The following is a 17130-nucleotide window of genomic DNA, read 5'->3' as shown; positions in this document are numbered from 1 at the left end:
GGCTGTTGTGAAGATCAAGTGAGCTATTATTCATTGGAAGCATTTAGCACAATTCTTGGCACATGAAAGCATTTGATAAATGTTATTAGGTTATTGTGAAGATTAGATGGGAAATAACATATAAAACACTCAGTGTTTTAGGGTCTGGCTCATACTATGTGCTCAAAAAATGTTTGTACCTGTTTTTATTAATAGAGAAAGTAGATGTCCCATGTTGGGGGAAAGACTTGGAGTTACACTTGTATGTGAGTGTTCATGTGCCTGACCATGCACGCACACACACACACAATGCCCAGTTCTGTTACCTTCTGACACACACACAGATCTGTTGAAGATTCTCTAGGTGACACTGAACTGTTGACATTATCTTCTGTACCAAATTGGCTCCTCTGAATTCCCTGGACAGCCTTGCTGGAAAGCCTGGAGAATCATCCAGCAGGTCTTCCTCCTGGAGGCTGGACTTAGTCACTACCCCATTCATCCCAGTAGCCCCCACTTTCAGTCCAGGACACCAATTTTTATTTGAACTGTGTCAGGAGCCTTCTTCCTAACTGATATCCTCTCTCCCTACTTTCCTTCCTCTTTCCTTTCCCAGGCCTCCAGAATGATTTTTAAAAAAATTTTTTTAACTTTTATTTATTTATGATAGTCACACACATGGAGAGAGAGAGAGGCAGAGACACAGGCAGAGGGAGAAGCAGGCTCCATGCACCGGGAGCCCGACGTGGGATTCGATCCCAGGCCTCCAGGATCGCGCCCCGGGCCAAAGGCAGACGCCAGACCGCTGAGCCACCCAGGGATCCCCAGAATGATTTTTTAAAAATATTTTTAAGTAATCTCTACACTCAATGTGGGGCCGGAACTTATAAACTTGAGATCAAGAGTCACATGCTCTACATACTAAGCCAGCCAGCCACCTCCAGAATGATTTTTTTTTTTTAAACAGAAAGATCCGATTTTGTGTTTTCCTTGCTTAAAGTTCTTCTGTGATTCCCCAGTACTTAGACCCAGAAGCCACAGTTCTTTCTAGGACACCATGAACTATTGACATGTTAGATTTAAAACTGTAAAAAAAACAAAACAAAACAAAATGAAACTGCAATTCTATGCTATATCATTCTCTTGTACAACTGACATGTGCTAAAGTCTTCAGAAAAGTGATGGAGGAAAAGCACCTTCAAAAAAGAAGGTTCTATTCAATAGTTAAATGCCTTCTTGCAAGTTAGAAAGAGATGGCTATAGTTTTAATTTAGTGGCTGAACCCCTCAGCTTAGCTTGAGGAGCACCTGGTTTCCCCAGGAGCTTTGCTGGAGAACTACTGATTGAGGGGTTCAAGTCTCGTTTTCATGGCCTCGTATCCAATACCCTCTACCTTCCAAGTCACACTCTGTTTTTATCTCCTGCTATAAGACCTGTGCATAGCCCATGATTCAACAGCACCTGATACCCACCTTTCCTAGCAATTCCATGTCTCATGCCTTTATTTGGGTTGCTGCTTCAGCCTGAAATGCTCTTCCTGCCTTGCCTACCTGGGAAACTCCAGGCTCAGATATCATTTCTTTGGTGTTGTTTTCCAACTCCCTAGGCAGAGTCAACCTTTTCTGCCTTTGTGTTTTCTCTGAACTGGTGTTATGGCCTTTAGGGCACAGTCCCTTATTTATTTACGTGTCCACTCCCCCCTCTGGGCAAGAGTGGGTCGTGTTTGGTGCATCTCCATGACACCAGCACCCAATATGGGGCCTGGTCCAGGGTAGGTGTCATAAATATTCCATGAGTTGAAAGTAATTGAATTTCCTCATGGCCTGGCCCTGTCTGCGGTGCTGTCTCCTTTTCCCCTAGATTTGGGCAGGTCACTCCAGGCCACTCAAAGATTCTAGAAGTCTGTGATCTTTTTCAAGTGAAGCAGAACATTCTTTGTTCATCTGTTCACCTGTTGCTTGTATTCTCCTTCTCTCTCCCGGACAGTTTCTGCCCTGTAGTCTTCTATATAAAGAGAGAGGAGATGTGGAATCCATCAGGTCTAAGTTTGAATCCTGGGCCCACCATCCACTAGTTCTGTAAGTGGACAAGTGCCTCATCCTTTCTGAGCCTCAGTGTCCACATACAAAAAAAAAAAAAAAAATGACGTCAATAGTAAACTCCTGTCAAGAAGCTCTCACAGGAATCCCCTGCAAACAGCATCATTCTTGGCTGTTTCTTCTCGTCACTGGATTTCTCTTCTTGAGTTTTTTGTTCTGGTGAGTCCTTCCTGTCTCTTCCTTCTCCAGCATCTGTTTCTTCCCCATCACCTTTTTCTTGCTTCTGACTTTCTCCCTGTGATTCTCTCTCTGTCTGATTCTCTGATTCTCTGCCTCTGGTCCTTCCTTGCCTGTCTCCTCGACCCCTTCCCTAGCTCAGCCTGTTGCTCATCTGGGCTCACAAGAGAGAGAAGCAGGAGCTCAGAAGCCTTCAGCCCTCCCTCCTCTAGGCCCAGGCTGACCTCACTTGTGCCACCCTCAGTGAGGAGCCAGCCTGCAGTGGAGGCAGTACACAGGAAGGCCTAGATAGATCTTGAACTCCTAGGTTCTGTCCTGTGTCACTACCACTAGTTAGATCCATCTGCCCATGGGTCCCTCTGTTTCCATAGTCTGTTCCCCACTTGGTTCATCTGAAGACTTAAAAAAAAAAAAGTGAAAGATCAGGACTTTTTACTCTTCTGTTTAATGCTCCAATAGCCTCTTACCTCTCCTAGTGTTTAATCCAAAGCTCCATAGTGTCTTGCATGACCTGCAGATCCTGCTGGCCTCTCTAGTTTCATCTGGTTCCTTTTCTTCCCCACTCCATTCCAGTCACCCTAGCCTGGCTCTTCCCCAAATGCACCAGCTCCTGCTTTTGCATGGGCTGTCCCTTCTGGCCACAGTGTCCCTCCCCACTGATTTGCTGGCTCCTTCTCTCGCCTCAGGTCCTGGCTCACATGTTTACCATATCACCTCCTCTGGGAACCCCCTTTGAATCCTCTTAACTCAAGTAGGATCACCTCTAATTATTTATCAGGACATTCCTTCTATTTTCTTTAGAGTACACATCACAGATTATAATGACATATTTTGCATGTTTGCTATTGGTCTTTTCCCTGAGTGTAAGCTTTGTGAGGGCAAAGCCCATGTCTGCCTGTATTCATTCATTTGTACACTCAGTGTTTTTTGAGCTTCAACTACATGTTGGACACGACGTTTTGGGATACAAGACAAAATCCTTGCCCTTAGGGAGCTCATGTTCTGAGTGGGTGAGAAAAAAAAATGAATATGTCATACGGTAGGTGCTTTGTTTAAAACTGCAATAATCCACCCCCCTCAGCCTCCCTTCATTTCTCTGGAATATTTCTCATATACCAGAAGCAGTGGTTTATCACTGTCTCATACATCAGAGAATTTGCTTGTTTGGCTGTTTATTGTTCTTGTTTTCTCACTGGAATGTAAGCTCCAAGAGGGTAGGAATTTCTGTTTTATTTTTCCACCTTGGCTTATAGGAATTGTTGAATAAATGACTCACTAGCTGGGATTTGTTAATCTGTTCCAGATGGGAAGCAGGTCTCAACCTCCATTCAGCTTAAGCCAGATGGCCTTGATTCAAATTTCAGTGTCACTACATACTAATGCACAACCTTGGAAAAGTCACCTCTCTGTACCTCAACATCCTCAACTGTGAAATGAGAATAATAAATCATAGTGGTGAGGATTAAATGAGTCCATGTGGGTAAAGCACATAGAAGGTGTCTGGACATAGTGATGGACAACAAGTTTGATATTGTATGAGGGCATGTACTGGGTAGAGGACCAAATATACTTAATCTGTGTAGCCAGATGTAGACTAGGACTGAGGAGAATTAGTGATGGAGGCAGACTTCATGGCATGAAAAAGAATAATTTTCTAAAAGCCCATGCTGTAAGAAGAAATAGATGAATTCACTATTACAGTTAGAGATTTCAACACTCTTCTATCAGAAATGGACAGAATCAGCAGGCAGAAAATCAGTAGGGACATAGTTACGTTCAACAACACCATAGATCATAGACATCCACAGACTATGCCATCCAACAACAGCAGAATATACATTCCTCTGAAGCTCATGGGGGATATTCACCAAGATAGACCATATTCTGGGCCATAAAACACATCTTAACTTTAAAAGACTAGAACACCTACAATGTTGGCCCTCAGACCACAGTGGAATTAAACTAGAAATCAAAACAGAAAGATAGCTGGAAAACATCAAATGACTTGGAGATTAAATAAAACATGGATCAGGGGCACCTGGGTAACTCAGTTGGTTGAGTGTCTGACTCTTGGTTTTGGCTCAGGTCATGGTTTCAGGGTTGTGAGATCCAGTTCTCATCAGATTCTGTCTTCAGTGCAAAGTCTGCTTGGGATTCTCTCCCTTCTTCTCCCTCTGCCTCTCCCCTTGCCCCTCCCCCTGCAACTGCACCCAAGCAAGCACTAGAGCTCTCGCTCTCTCTCTCTAAACAAATAAAGTCTTAGAAAATAACACATAGATCAAAGAAGTGTTGAGAAATAAAAAAAAAACCATTTTATTTATTTTTAAAAAGATTTTTATTTATCTTTGAGAGACACAGAGATAGAGATCTAGGCAGAGGGAGAAGTAGGCTCCATGTAAGGAGCCCAATGCAGGACTTGATCCCAGGACTCTGGGATCATGCCCTGAGCTGAAGGCAGCTGCTCAACCGCTAAGCCACTCAGGTGTCCCTAAAAAACATTTTAAACTCCATGAAAATGAAAACCCAACTTGAAAAAATGTATGGGATGCAGCAAAAGCAGTGCTTAGAGGGAAATATATAGCATCAAATGCATATGTTAGAAAGGAAGAAAGATCTAAAATCAATCAGGTAAGCTCTCGCTTTGGAAACTAGAAAAAGGAGAGCAAATTAAATCCAGAGGAAGCAGAAGAAAGAAAAAAACTAGAGCAGAAATCAGTGGAATCGAAAACAGGAAGTCATAAGAGAAAAATCAACTCCACGAAAAGCTGATTCTTTGAAAAGATCAACAAATCAACAAGCCTCTCCTCAGGCTGAGAAAAAGTGAGAGCACATGAGTTACCAATAGCAGAAATGAAAGAGGGGACATCACTACAGATCCCATGGATATTAAGAGGATAATAAGGGAATATTATGAACAACTTTAAAAGCCAGCGTTTCGGAAGACCCAACTATCTGGTTTTGGTAGGCGATGAGCACTCTGTCCTTGAAGGTATGTGCATTTGGAGGGGCCTAGGTAGGAGGGCATTCAAGCATCAAAGGGGACAGAAGCAGGGTGTCTTTGGGTCTCTGTTCCAAGAGCGCTGTTGCAGAGCTAAGTGTGGGCAGCGAGCGTGCTGGCTTGAGAATGTCGGTGCTGGGTGATGAAGAGACCTGGCCCGGGACCCCTTGGGGGGGTGGTGGGGGTGGGTGCGGGAGTGGGGGAGGGGCGCGCCGGGGCAGCCCGAGACCGGACCGGCTGCAGAGCGCGAGGCTGCCGGCAGGGGGCGCCGCGAGACCGCGGAACCCGCGGCCGGGCCTGACGTCAGCGCCCCGCTTGCTTGGGCTCCCGCTCTGGACTCGGCGCCAGTCCCGCTCCGCGCCGCGCCGCTTCGCTCCGGCTCTGGCTCGCCTCGGGCTGGGCTCGGCTCGGGCTCCGGCGGCGGCACCCCTTGCGCGGGGCCTCGGGGCAGGCGGCGGCGCGCTATGGCCCGCGCCCAGGCTCTGGTCCTGGCGCTCACCTTCCAGCTCTGCGCGCCCGAGACCGAGACTCCGGCAGGTAAGCGCGCGTCGGTCCGACCGAGCGTGCCCCGCGGAGCCCCGGGGCCCGTGGCGTAGCTCTCAAGAAAGTGTAAGTGTTGGGAGACCGGGCGTTCCGCTCCCTGCGCGTGCCTGGGTGCTGGAGGTGCGATCGGTTCTCCCGCTGTTGTGTGTGCGCGAGCGTTGTGCGTCCGGGAGTTATGTGTGCACCAGAAGGTGCCGTGTGGGTTGTGCGTCCGCGAGTGTGTTGGGGGAATGTCGTGTGCATCGAGGCACTGGGTGTGCGCCGTCTCGTGCGCCTGCCAGTGTGTAGCGTTTGTGCGGCCAAGTAGGTGGTGTGTGTGCATCTGAGTTTGGTTGTGTGGCCGGAGTTGTGTCTGCGAATGTGTTGCATTTGTTTGCTTCGTACGCGGCGGGCAGGGAGCGCTGCCTGTTGTGTGTCCGCGGGGGAGCTGTGGGTTTGTGTGCTGCGTGTGGCCGGGAGTGCTCGGTGGATTCCGGCCGCGTGTGCATCGGGGGGCGCGTGTGCATCGGGGGGCGCGCGTGCGGTGTGTGCTCGTGAGGTCCGTGTGCGTGTGAGAAGGCGTGGGAACGGGTCCGGAACGCGTGTGTCCGTGCGCCGCGTGCGCGACGTGTGCGTGTGGGAGTGTCGGGGCTGCTGGTGCGCGCCGCCGGGGGTCGCGTGGGTCGGGTGAATGCCCGTGCCCGGCGCGCCGCGAGTGCGCTGTGGGAGCCGACGTGAGCGTGCGAGTGTGTCGCTGCGCCGGCTGCGTGTCCAGGAATGTTGCGAGTGTGGTGCGCGCCTGGGCGGTGGCCGAGTGTGCCCGGGGCCCGGGGCCGCCCGAGGGGGCGGTGTCGGGCTGCGTGTGTGTGCGCGCGGGTGTGTGTGCGCGGGCCCGGACCAAGTTGTCGCGGCGGCGCCCCCGCGGCTGCAGGGTCGGGCCGGGCCTGAGCTCGGGAGGGAGAAGGGGCCCCGCGGCCGCCGACTCCGGCCTGTCGGGCTGTTTGTTGTTTCGCAAGTTCTGCGCGGCGCTGGCGGCCCGCTGCTCCGAGGCGGCGCCCGGGAGGCCCGGGAGGCCCGGGAGGCCGGGGAGGCCCGGGGGCGGCGGGGAGGGGGCAGGGCGGCCCCGCGGGGCCGGGCCGGCGGGGGAGGGGCGGGGGGCGGGGGGCGCGGGGCGGGCGGGGGGCGCGGGGCGGGCGGGCCCGGGCCTCGGCGGCGGCGGGACGGCGCCCCCTCCCGGGGCGGGCAGGAGGCGCGGCGGGCGCGGGGTCTCCCGGGACACTCCCTCCGTGGACTCGCAACTTTGCCGGGACCGCGGCGTGCGTGTACGTGTGCGAGCGTGTGTCTCGGTGCCGGAGCGGGGCTCGTGTCTGTGTCCGTGCGTCGGCTTGCGCGTGTGTCTGGCTCCCCTCCCCCCCCTCCCCCCCGCACCCTTCCCTGCGGCCCGAGATCCCGGCCGGGGCCCCTGCGGCGGCGGACTTGCGCCCCACCCGTGCCCGGGGCAGGGCGGCCCGTCGTCCTCCCGCGGCCGCGTCCTCTCAACCCCCACCGTTTGGGTGGCTCGAGCCCGGTACCCAGGGGCGCTGAGTAACGGGGAGACGCCCCACGCAGAGATCAGAGCCGAGGCACGTGCCGGGCCACCTGGGCCCGGAGGGACTCCTCCCGGCCTCCCCTCGCCAGTGGAGCTCGCAGCCCCGCCGCCCCCTCGGGCCTCTCGGGCCTCCCAGGCCTCGCTCCTCCAGCTCCTGCAGCCGCTCCTGCGGTTTGCTGGGAGCTGGGAGCTGGGGCCTGGCTTCCTGTCCCCCCCAAGCCCTCCCCCAGCAGCTTTGTCCCCTCCCCCCACCCCGAGATCAAACCGGAGGGAGGGGTTCGCTATGTGCCTCCCCCCCCCACCGCGGCTTGATTGCGAGAACCCTCCTGTGCCTCACCTCCTCCAGGCAGGGGGGACTGTCAAGAACTGAGATTTGGGATGGGAGTGAGATCTTGGGCAAGTTACTTCCATTTTTGGGGTCTTGGTTTCCTCCTATGCCTTATGGGGCATCGTACTTGGTGGATTGTAGAGCAAGGCTCTATCTGTGAGTGCCAGGGAACAAAAGATGGTTTTGAGGACTGTTGCAGAGCCCCAGAAGCTGTGATTTGAAGCCAGGGGGACCTGGGTTCAAATTCTACCCCTGCCACTTGCTGTCCTTGTGACCTTGGGCGAGTCACTTCACTCCTAAAGTTCCTGGGACGCTTGTAGCTATTACCTTTAGGGCTTCATTCATAAATAAATGTTTTGTAGAAGGGATACGATGTATCCTTGCCCCAAACCTGGGGGAAATCAGCCTGGCTCCCTGAATGCGTCCAGAGTCCCCTGGCCCACCAAGGGTGGGTGTGTGCTGTCTCACAGTCATGCAAATCTGGCAATAATTTATTCCTCTGTGTTCTAGCTCATTTTGTCCTTTTGCTTGCTTGCTGGGGTTGTGGACAACAGGAATGAGGGAGAGGCTGCCCAGTGGTTTCAGGTTGGGCAATAAAGGCTTGTCTGAGCAGCTGGCCCTTCTCCCTGAGGCTGGGGGGAGGAGACTCCACAGGATGTCCTGACTCCACCAGGGTGGGGGTGCTGAGTTCCTTGGCAGCCCCCTGCCCAGCTCAAGTGTCAGAGAGAATTCAGGGCAGGCACCTGCTTGCTTGAGGCATGCTGCCATCCTTCCATGCTGTCATCTGCTAAGCTGGACTTGTGGGGTGGCCTATTCGTGCAGGGCTGGGCTAGCTAGAGTTGCTAGGGGTGCCTTGTGCCCCCTTCCTCCCACAACCCCCTTCCGTCCTCCACACTGTGCTTTCTCCCCAGAACTCTCTAATTCCACCTCTTCTTCTCGTCACCTCTTCTTGTTCTTCCTTCAGGTCTCAGCTAGGCATCACCTCCTCCCTGAAGCCTTCTTTGGTTACCCCCTGTTCTAGCTCAGGAAGGGAGAGTAGGGGTTGATTGAATTTTTTCATAGCATTGTAATTAGTGTAATTACGGTTTATTGGTCCTTCTCCCTTCCAGATCATGAGCTCTGTGAGGACAGAGACTGGGTATTTAGTTCACCTCTGATTGCTTAGTGTCAGGTAGAAATCCTCACCCAATCCTGGTTGCTGAATAAATGTGGCAAGAAAGAATGAATGCGGTCCAGTGGGTCAAGTTCTGAGCTGGAGAAGCCAGATGGGGGCGCACTGACTCCATTGAAAGTAAGAGATGAAAGAAATCTGTTTTCCCTCCAGGAATCTGGAAAATTCTGCCGAGGGATGGTGTTGTGTGTGAAAAGGCCACGTACAGAGTCATCTGGGAGCTGTGAGTTGGGGAGGTTGAGTCCCTGGCAGAGATGGAAGGGAGCAGACTCCTGCCTGCCAGCCCCTCCCCCCCAGCTTCCAGTTCTGCCTCCAGCCCCGCCCCCCGAGCAGCTGGCAGGGCCTGTCCTGCCCTCAGGCTCGGCCTTTGTGCTGGAGGCCTCGGCAGGTGGTGGGAGGCTTGGAGTCCCAACCGTCAGTTTGAGCTGAGCGTCCTGGGAGGAGGGAGGGCAGGCCTTGCCTCAGTTCTCTTGTCCTAGATCCTGGAGTAAGGCAGGTGGGGTCACAACCTGTGTCCTGACTGTTTGTGAGCTCCAGGGAGGGGAGGAGAGCCGCTCCCGGTAGTGCCCCCTGCAAGTGGGGTTGTGGGAGGTTGGCTGATGTGTGCAGGTGTGATCCTGCCATCTGGGCAGTCAGGATGGGGTGAGGGGTGTGTGTGTGTGTGTGTGTGTGTGTGTGTGTGTGAGTGAGTGATCGTATAGTTGTAGCCTGGGGCACAGGACATATGTGTGGCTTGTCAGGGTGTCTAGCCATCTGGTGGTGGTAGGATCTGAGTTCTGAGTTTGAGATAGGAAGGTGACCAGCTGTTTGGATCCTGGGGAGACTGCTGCTGGGGTGTCTTGGTACCTAAGTGGCAAATTTCTGCAGTTTGGGTGCAGATCTGTTTGGGCGGGTGGTACCTCAGTATCTAGGTGTGGGCATCCTAGTGCCAGGCTGTGGGAGGATCAGGGTGTGCCAATCTAAGGATGTCCCAGTGTCTCTGGATCTGGAGGTGGGAGTATCCAGGTGTCTGGCAGTCTTAGGTTAATGGGTGTTCAAGTACAAGAGTGTCTCTGTGTTGTGTCCACATGTGGGGCTGAGTACTCGGGTGTCTGGGTGTGGGGTTCCCAAGTGTCTGGATATAGGAGTGTGAGGGTATCTGTGTCCAGCAACAGGGTACCCATGCGTTAGAGTATCTGAGTGTTTGTGAGTCTGAGTGGGGGGGGGGGTGCCCTGTGGTAGGTGTTTCTGTCTCCAGGAAAGGGTGTACATGTGTTGGGTGGGGAGTGTCCTGATGACTGTGTGCTGCTCTGTACCAGGGCCTCTGCCAGCTTGGCTTCTGACACCCCTTCCCTGGGGTTTGTCTCCCAATCTCCCTTTAGACCCCAAGGCCAGGAGCCTCTGGAGAAGGGCCCGATTGTTCTACTTCTCCATGCTGAGTCAGTCTAGAGCTGACTTTCAATAGAACTTCCTACGTTGGAACTTCTCACAACGTTGGAAATGTTTCCTACCTGCACTTTCCAACATGGTGGCCACTTATGTGTGGTTATTAAATTTAAATTGCTTAAAATTCATGAAAATTAAAGCCAGCCCCTCCATCACACTTGCCAGACCTCAAATCCTCAAGAATCTCGTGTTGCTGGTGGCTATTGTGTTGGTCGGTGCAGGTGGTGGACATTTGTATCTGGGCAGAAAGTCCTAGGGACAGTGCTGTCCTAGAGGTGTGAGGCCTGGACACCTCAGGGGGTGGAAGTGATCTGATTGAACCGTCGTCGCTCAGTAGCCATGGAAGAAGGTTTTGTTGAATCTATGTCCCCTTCCTCCCAGCCCATCATTACTTGCCTGGACTCTTGCAGTAGCCCTCCTTGGTCTCCATTCTTCCATCAACTCCCCAGTGCTTCCAGCACCTGTGACCTGAATGATGTCTATTGGGCAGACATGGGATATTGCCACTTGCTTGCCCCAAGCTGAAAGCTCTCCAGCACCCAGGAATGAAACCCAAACCCTGTATGATGCACACCCCACTTTCTGGAACTGCTTCATGTTTATGCCTCTCCTCCCCTGACCACATTCCTCCTTGTCACCTTATGATCTGGGATCACCGGGCCAGTGCTGATCCCAGAACCCCCCAGGCCCTTTCACACCCCTCTACTTTTGCACATGCTGTGCCTTCTGACGAAAATGCCTCTCCTGCCCTTCTTACCTTGTGGGGGCCTGCTAACCCAGCCTCAGAGTCCAGCTCTGTTATTCCCCTAGGGACACTCCTCACTTCCCCACCCCCTGCATGGCTTTTTCAGGTTTCTCCCATAAGGCATGTAGGATAGCCTGCTGAGTTGTTTTCCATCTTCTTTGCCTACTGGTTGGAAGTCCCCTGAAGGCTAGGCTGGGTCCTTGTCATCCTGTCCCCAGGCCTTTGTATATGGCTGGTCCCCACTCAGCGTTTGCATTGATGTGAACCCCTGGGTACACAGGGAAGGCTTGGAGTGGGTGGAGGGTGGTGCTGGGCTATGGAGGGTGGTGCTGGACTATCACAGATGGGGGCCAGTATACTCCCTTGGCTTGCTCTGGGAAGGGTGGGCATTGCCTTCAGAATGGCCAGGGGAGGACTCCTGAGGTGGACAGCCAACAGACTCATGAAGTCTTGGGCAGATTCCCAGGGTGCAGATCCCAGGACCTAGTGGTGGATCAGAAGGGATGTGGAGAACAGAGACTCAGAAGGGTCCCTGAGGTTTTGTAGTATAGAAGCTGTGTAGGAAGGGCTGGGATGGGGGAAATTGGGAAGGGGTGTGGTTGGGGATATCTGATGGCCAGGATCACAGCTGGGGGCAGAGTAACAGCTGGGGGGTGGGGGACAACTGGGCATGGGAGATAACTAGGGATGAAGATATATCTGGAGATGGAACAGCTGGGACCAAGGGGACAGGTGGTGTTGGGGAACAGCAGAGGGTTGGGAGTCAAATGGAGAGAACAGGAGAACATGGGGCATTTGGGGATAAGGAGGTGACAACTTGGGGCACCTGGGTGGCTCAATCAATTAAGTGTCCGATTCTTGATTTCGGTTCAGGTTATGATCTCAGGATCGTGAGATTGAGCCCTGCATGAGTCTCCGCACTGGGTGTGGAGCCTGCTTTAGAGTCTCTCCCTCTGTCTGTGTTCCTTCCCTCCCCTCCCCTGGTCACACACATGTGCACTCTCCCTCGATCTTCAAAAAAAAAGGAGGCGACAACTGGGAGGTGTCAGAAATCTATGTGGACGACAAGGATAGATAGGTCTTAGCTGAGAGGGTGAGGGATGAGGGTGAGAGGGTGAGCTCAGAATGTGTGTGTGTGTGTATGTTTATATGTGTGTACATGTGCACCCTTTGGTTGTGCGCGTGTGTAAATATGTGTTTTACCTACAGTGTGGTTAAAAGCCTGGGCTTTGGGTTCTAATCCCAGCTCTATCACTACTAGCTGTGTAATACCTGGGCAAGTTACTTGACCTTTCTGGGTCTTTAGTGTTCTCATCTGTGAGATCGGGGTGATTATAGAACACACTGCATGGGGTTGCCATGAGGATATATTTTATATGTGGAATAGGGCCTGCCACATAGTGAGCACTGTGTAGGTGCCAACAGTTATTAAGCATGTGTGCGGGCAACCTGTGTGAGCAGAAAAGTTTGTTTCTGGCTTCTGATGAAGTCCAGGCCCCAGAGGTGGTGGTAGGGAGGGCAGGAGTGACCAGCCAGGTTGGTTGGATCTGGCTTGTCTCTCACATCCTCCCTGCTGTTCATCCCACTTCTTGGTCACCCTGTCCCAGGGCCTAGTCCAATAGATCTCCCTCCCTGTCTCTGCCCTGTCCTGCCCCACCCACACTGCCCTGCCCTGGGCTGGGGCCAGGGGATGTGCTTTAACTGCCCAAAAGCTTTTCAGTAGAATCTGAATTCATTGTTTGCCTGCCAGCATGCTGGGGCCCTGCTCAGATATAAATACCTAGGCAATGTGTACAGTCCTGGCCTCCTGTCCCATGGAGAGCAACGGCTTCATCCCGTGCCCTGGGAAAGTCACTGGGGTGGAAAATGTTGGGGTTTGGAGGACAGGGTGGAGGAATGAGTCCTCAGTCCCCAGTTGGTGGATTAGCCAGCCCAGACTGGCAGAGCTGGAGGCACAGGGTTTTCCAGGAGTCTGGGTGTCCCTGGTGTCCAGTGCATCACAGCACGTGGGAGCTCCCTGCAACACTTTTGTAGTGTGCCGCATCTTTGCCTTACACATAGCTGCACTGCATCACGGCCAAGCGTACCCTCTCTGGGGTTCCTGGGCCTAGACCTCAGGACTGGGCCACTGCACGGCATCTCAGCACTGCACTGCATCTCAGACCTGCACTGCATGACCATGCTGAGATTCTGAGTTGCATTGGCCGTATGGACCCTCCTAGGGTCTGTGTGCTCTACCTCTGCATCTGCCCGTTGTCCTGCACTGCCATCCCGTACTCGTACTGCCACTTGTGTCTTTGCGGCTCTCATCTGTGCTGTATCACTCTACCAGATGTCACTGCTGCAGCGGGAAGATGGACTCTCCTGGGTTTCTGGGTAGAGCCCCTACACTGCCTCACTGCCTGGAACCAACTTTGGACTTTCTGTGGCCACACTGCATGTTTGCCTTGTAGAGCATTTCTGTTCTACACTGTACTACCTCACTGGGCAGTGTACATGGCACTGAGCTTGTGGACTCGCCAGGGATTTGGGACCAGCTCCTAGTATTTTTTTTTTTTTTTAAAGATTTTATTTATTCATTCATAAGAGACCCAGAGAGAGAGAGAGGCAGAGACAGGCAGAGGGAGGAGAAGCAGGCTCCTTGCGGGGAGCCTGATGTGGAACTTGATCCCGGGTCTCCAGGATCAGGCCATGGGCTGAAGGCAGCACTAAACCACTGAGCCATCCGGGCTGCCCAGCTCCTAGTATTCTATCACTGTGCTGTGCCAACAGATGGCATGCTACTGCCACACTGCATCCTTGAATCACATGGCATCTCTGTGCTGCACTGCATGCTTGCAGTGGGTGCCTGCACTGCACTGGGTATGTGGCCTTTCCTGAGTGTCTGGGCACAGCTGCTTTGCATTCCACCTTTGCACTGACTGTACCAACACAGTACACCTTTGCCTCACATAACATTTCTGTCCTAGTGCTTTACTGCTTGGAGCTGAATATGTGCTCTCTGGCCAACCCCGTCACACTCCACTGCACCATTGCTACGCCATGCCCCTTCTGGTGTCTCAGCCTTTCTTGGGATGGCTGCTGGCGAGTTGGCTGGTGTCCTTTCCCCCAGGTTTCTGTTGGCGGTCCCAGCTGAGCAACATCTTTGCCTCAAGTGTCTGTCCTGCATGCACCCCTGCCCTACGTTGCACACTGTACAAGGAGTGTGTACTCACGCTGGCTTGGAGCCACCTTGTTGGGCTTTTGGACTGGCGTGGGTTTTGTGTGTGGCACCTTTGCACGGTACCCAGCATTGCATCTGCGCGTCTGTGCATGGCACAGGGTTATTGCCCTGAGCCTCTGTCTGCACTGCACATGTTCCCGGTTGGGTTGTGTGTGCTCTACTGGCTTTTAGCTCTACTGGCTTTTACTGATTTCACTGTTCCTGGTGGCCTCTTCACTGCACTCCATTTTGGTGCCACTTTCTACTCCTACCCTCGAGCCTACACCTGTCCTGCTCCTTGGGACTGTTGAGCTGTGTTCTGGACTAGGCTTCCACACCCAGCAGTTCCATCCATACCACATCACACCCTTCTCCTCCCTGTGACTCTGTACTGTTGTGTGTGCCTACGTGGGACACATCCTTTCAGTGAGAAGTCATGGAGCACCGAGCACCAACTGTGTACCTGGTTCTGCGCTAGGGTCTGGAGAGGGCGAAGAACCAGGAGTGCTTGAACATAGCACCTTGGCACTCCTCTGTACACCTGTCCCCGTAGTCCTGGTCCAGTGCACTACTGGATGTGCCGCCCTGGTGTGCTGTGCCTCTGTGCAGCTCAGAGTCATGCCCAGAGTGGATGTGACACCTCAGCACTGCGTCATGGCCCCGGCCAGAATAGCACTGCCATTCTGCACCAGGTGTCTGTACTGGGGTCTGTGCACACCGTGTGCTCTGCTCACCCTGTGGTGTATAATTGCATCTGCCTCCATGTAGCGTAGAGCTGCTTCACTGTGCTCTCAGCAAACCATGCCGCGGCACCTCATAGCCCCGTCTCCATGGACTCTAATAAAGTACAGATTTTCACACTGTGTGGGTTTGTGCACGGCCCTCTGCCTCTCTGCTCTGCTGCACTGTGGCTTTATATGATACAGGGTGTCTGTGTACTCTTTGCCCACTGTACCTCTGTACACTGCAGCTCCCCATTCAGCCCTTTGCCTCTGTCTGGAGTTGGGCGCTGCCCAGGGCCTTCACCTTATACCACCAATATGGCAGCACTACCGTTAAGCTTGGGATTTTCATGGTGATCAAGGAGATGGTGTGTGGGTCTGGCCTGAGTTTCTCCTGTTAGAGTTGGCTTCCTTCTATCCTCAGTGGAGGTGGAAGTATGTTGGCATTGCTGGGTCCTGTGTTGGCTCCTGGAGGGGGTATGAACTCAGCTTTATCTCTCTGTTGTCCTGAGTGATCTTCCTGGCTTCAGCCATGCTGAATTCTGGGTGATTAGAAGGTGGTCACCCCTGCCCTCAATTGAGTGCGCATCAGTTATTCAGGGCTCTGGAGAACAGCTCCAGGGAACCTGGGCTGAGGTCTGGATGTATTGGTCTGGGCAAGTAAAGCAGTGAAATGGGCCGGGCCAGGTCTCCGGGTTAGAGTCATGGTGCTTGAGCCTGGGTGGGGGTTGGTTGGGGTCAGACTGGTTAGGATCATGGGGTTGATGAGTCTTGCCATTGTTGGGCATCTACTATACGAGCACTTGGGGATGGGGTTCAAAGGCATAAGAGCCAGCCTCTGACCTTAGGAAATGAGGAAGTGGGGTTAGGCGGGCCTGCCATGGAGCTGTAGTTGGGGTGGAGAACACAGGATAGGGCTGGGTTGGGCAAGAACATCTAAGGGATGAAGCCACCATTGGCTCCAAGGTTGATTGAGCTGGGCTACCTAGAAGAGAGATGTGGCTTCAGATGATGAAATAGGCCAGGGCTGTCATTGGGTTTGTATTTGGTTTCCCTGGGGCCAGGGTTGGGGCCATGCCTATGATTGCGTATGTTCCCAGCCCCTAAACTTGCAGTATGTTGAGAGAAGTTTTATTTCTCCTGGGGCCACCCTTGGGAACTGGATGCTCTACTGACAAACCAAAGAGAACAGAGATCTCATTACAAACAAACTCTGTTTACCTAGGGTCCTTTAGAAAATACTGGTGGTGGCTGGCAGCCACACTTGGCACAGGGCATCATTCCCTGTCTGGTGAGGAGGAAAGTCTGGAGCTCACACGGGGGCACACGCACACACACATGTGCACACACACATGCACACACACACACACACAACTTGCCTCTATCCCACTGCATATACTCACCTCCCCTGTAGGCACATGCTTATCACCGAGTATGCCCATATACCTCTGTACATGAATGTACACCTAGACACCCTAACTTCACAGCACACTGTCTGGGGGACCCACACTTGGAGACCCATACTCACCCTCACATAGCTCTGCCCCATAGTCTCTCTGCCCTCAAATTATTCTTGCTCATGTGCATACTCACATACATGGAACTAGAATTCTAGAGGTGGACGTGGCCTTAGAAGTCACCTAGGTCCCCATTCTCATTTCATAGGTGGGGAAGCAGAGATTCAGAGAGGGCAAGTCACCTGCTGCAGGTCACACAGGGAGTTGGAGGCTCAGCTGGTTAGATTCAGGTCTCCTGCCTCTCAGCTGAGTGCTCACAAGTCGGTACCAGGCTATCACTCTCACAGTCATGTACGCACACACACACCAACATATGGAAACACATGCGCATGGAATTGTGGAGACCCTCATGTGGGGGAGACCCCCTCCCCACACTCTGACTCTTCCCACGGAGGTTGCTTCGCCCCTTACATCGCCCCATCTACAGCCCAGCCGGATGTGGATAAGCCATCCTCCTGCCTTCCCAAATTGTGGCTGACGGTTGCTGAGGCAACCGCCTGCCAGATTGGGGAGATTAGCTGAGGAATGTAGCTGGGCCAGTTTGAGCTGAGGCTGGGGGAACCGGTGGGGGTCCTGGGTTGATCCAGCCCACCCTCTCTGGGAGGCCGGGGCAGAGGTGGGGTACCCCTGGCGGGGTCTGGTTTTCTCCCTGGCCCC

The 17130-nt window shown here is 53.3% G+C and overlaps 1 protein-coding gene across 12 annotated transcripts in view; it reads left to right on the top strand.

Moving 5' to 3' along the window:
• Positions 1–5537: 5537 nt before the first annotated feature.
• Positions 5538–17130, top strand: part of PTPRU (protein tyrosine phosphatase receptor type U) — a 78385-nt gene continuing 66792 nt past the window's right edge. For 3 of the 12 annotated variants that reach the window (XM_072750509.1, XM_072750500.1, XM_072750498.1), the window contains exon 1: positions 5565–5790. In XM_072750509.1, the coding sequence (XP_072606610.1) occupies positions 5718–5790 (73 nt within the window). In that variant the 5' untranslated portion in view covers positions 5565–5717. Of the gene's footprint in view, positions 5863–6385; positions 6510–6998; positions 7098–9024; positions 9086–17130 lie in introns of those variants that run through there. The other 9 variants (XM_072750502.1, XM_072750499.1, XM_072750507.1 and 6 more) reach the window with 9 other exon arrangements.

The sequence above is a fragment of the Vulpes vulpes genome, chromosome 2 (genome assembly GCF_048418805.1).
Source record: "Vulpes vulpes isolate BD-2025 chromosome 2, VulVul3, whole genome shotgun sequence".
NCBI classification, from domain to species: domain Eukaryota; kingdom Metazoa; phylum Chordata; class Mammalia; order Carnivora; family Canidae; genus Vulpes; species Vulpes vulpes.
The sequence above is the reverse complement of the archived record's forward strand: the minus strand, read 5'-3'. Positions and strand labels throughout refer to the sequence as shown.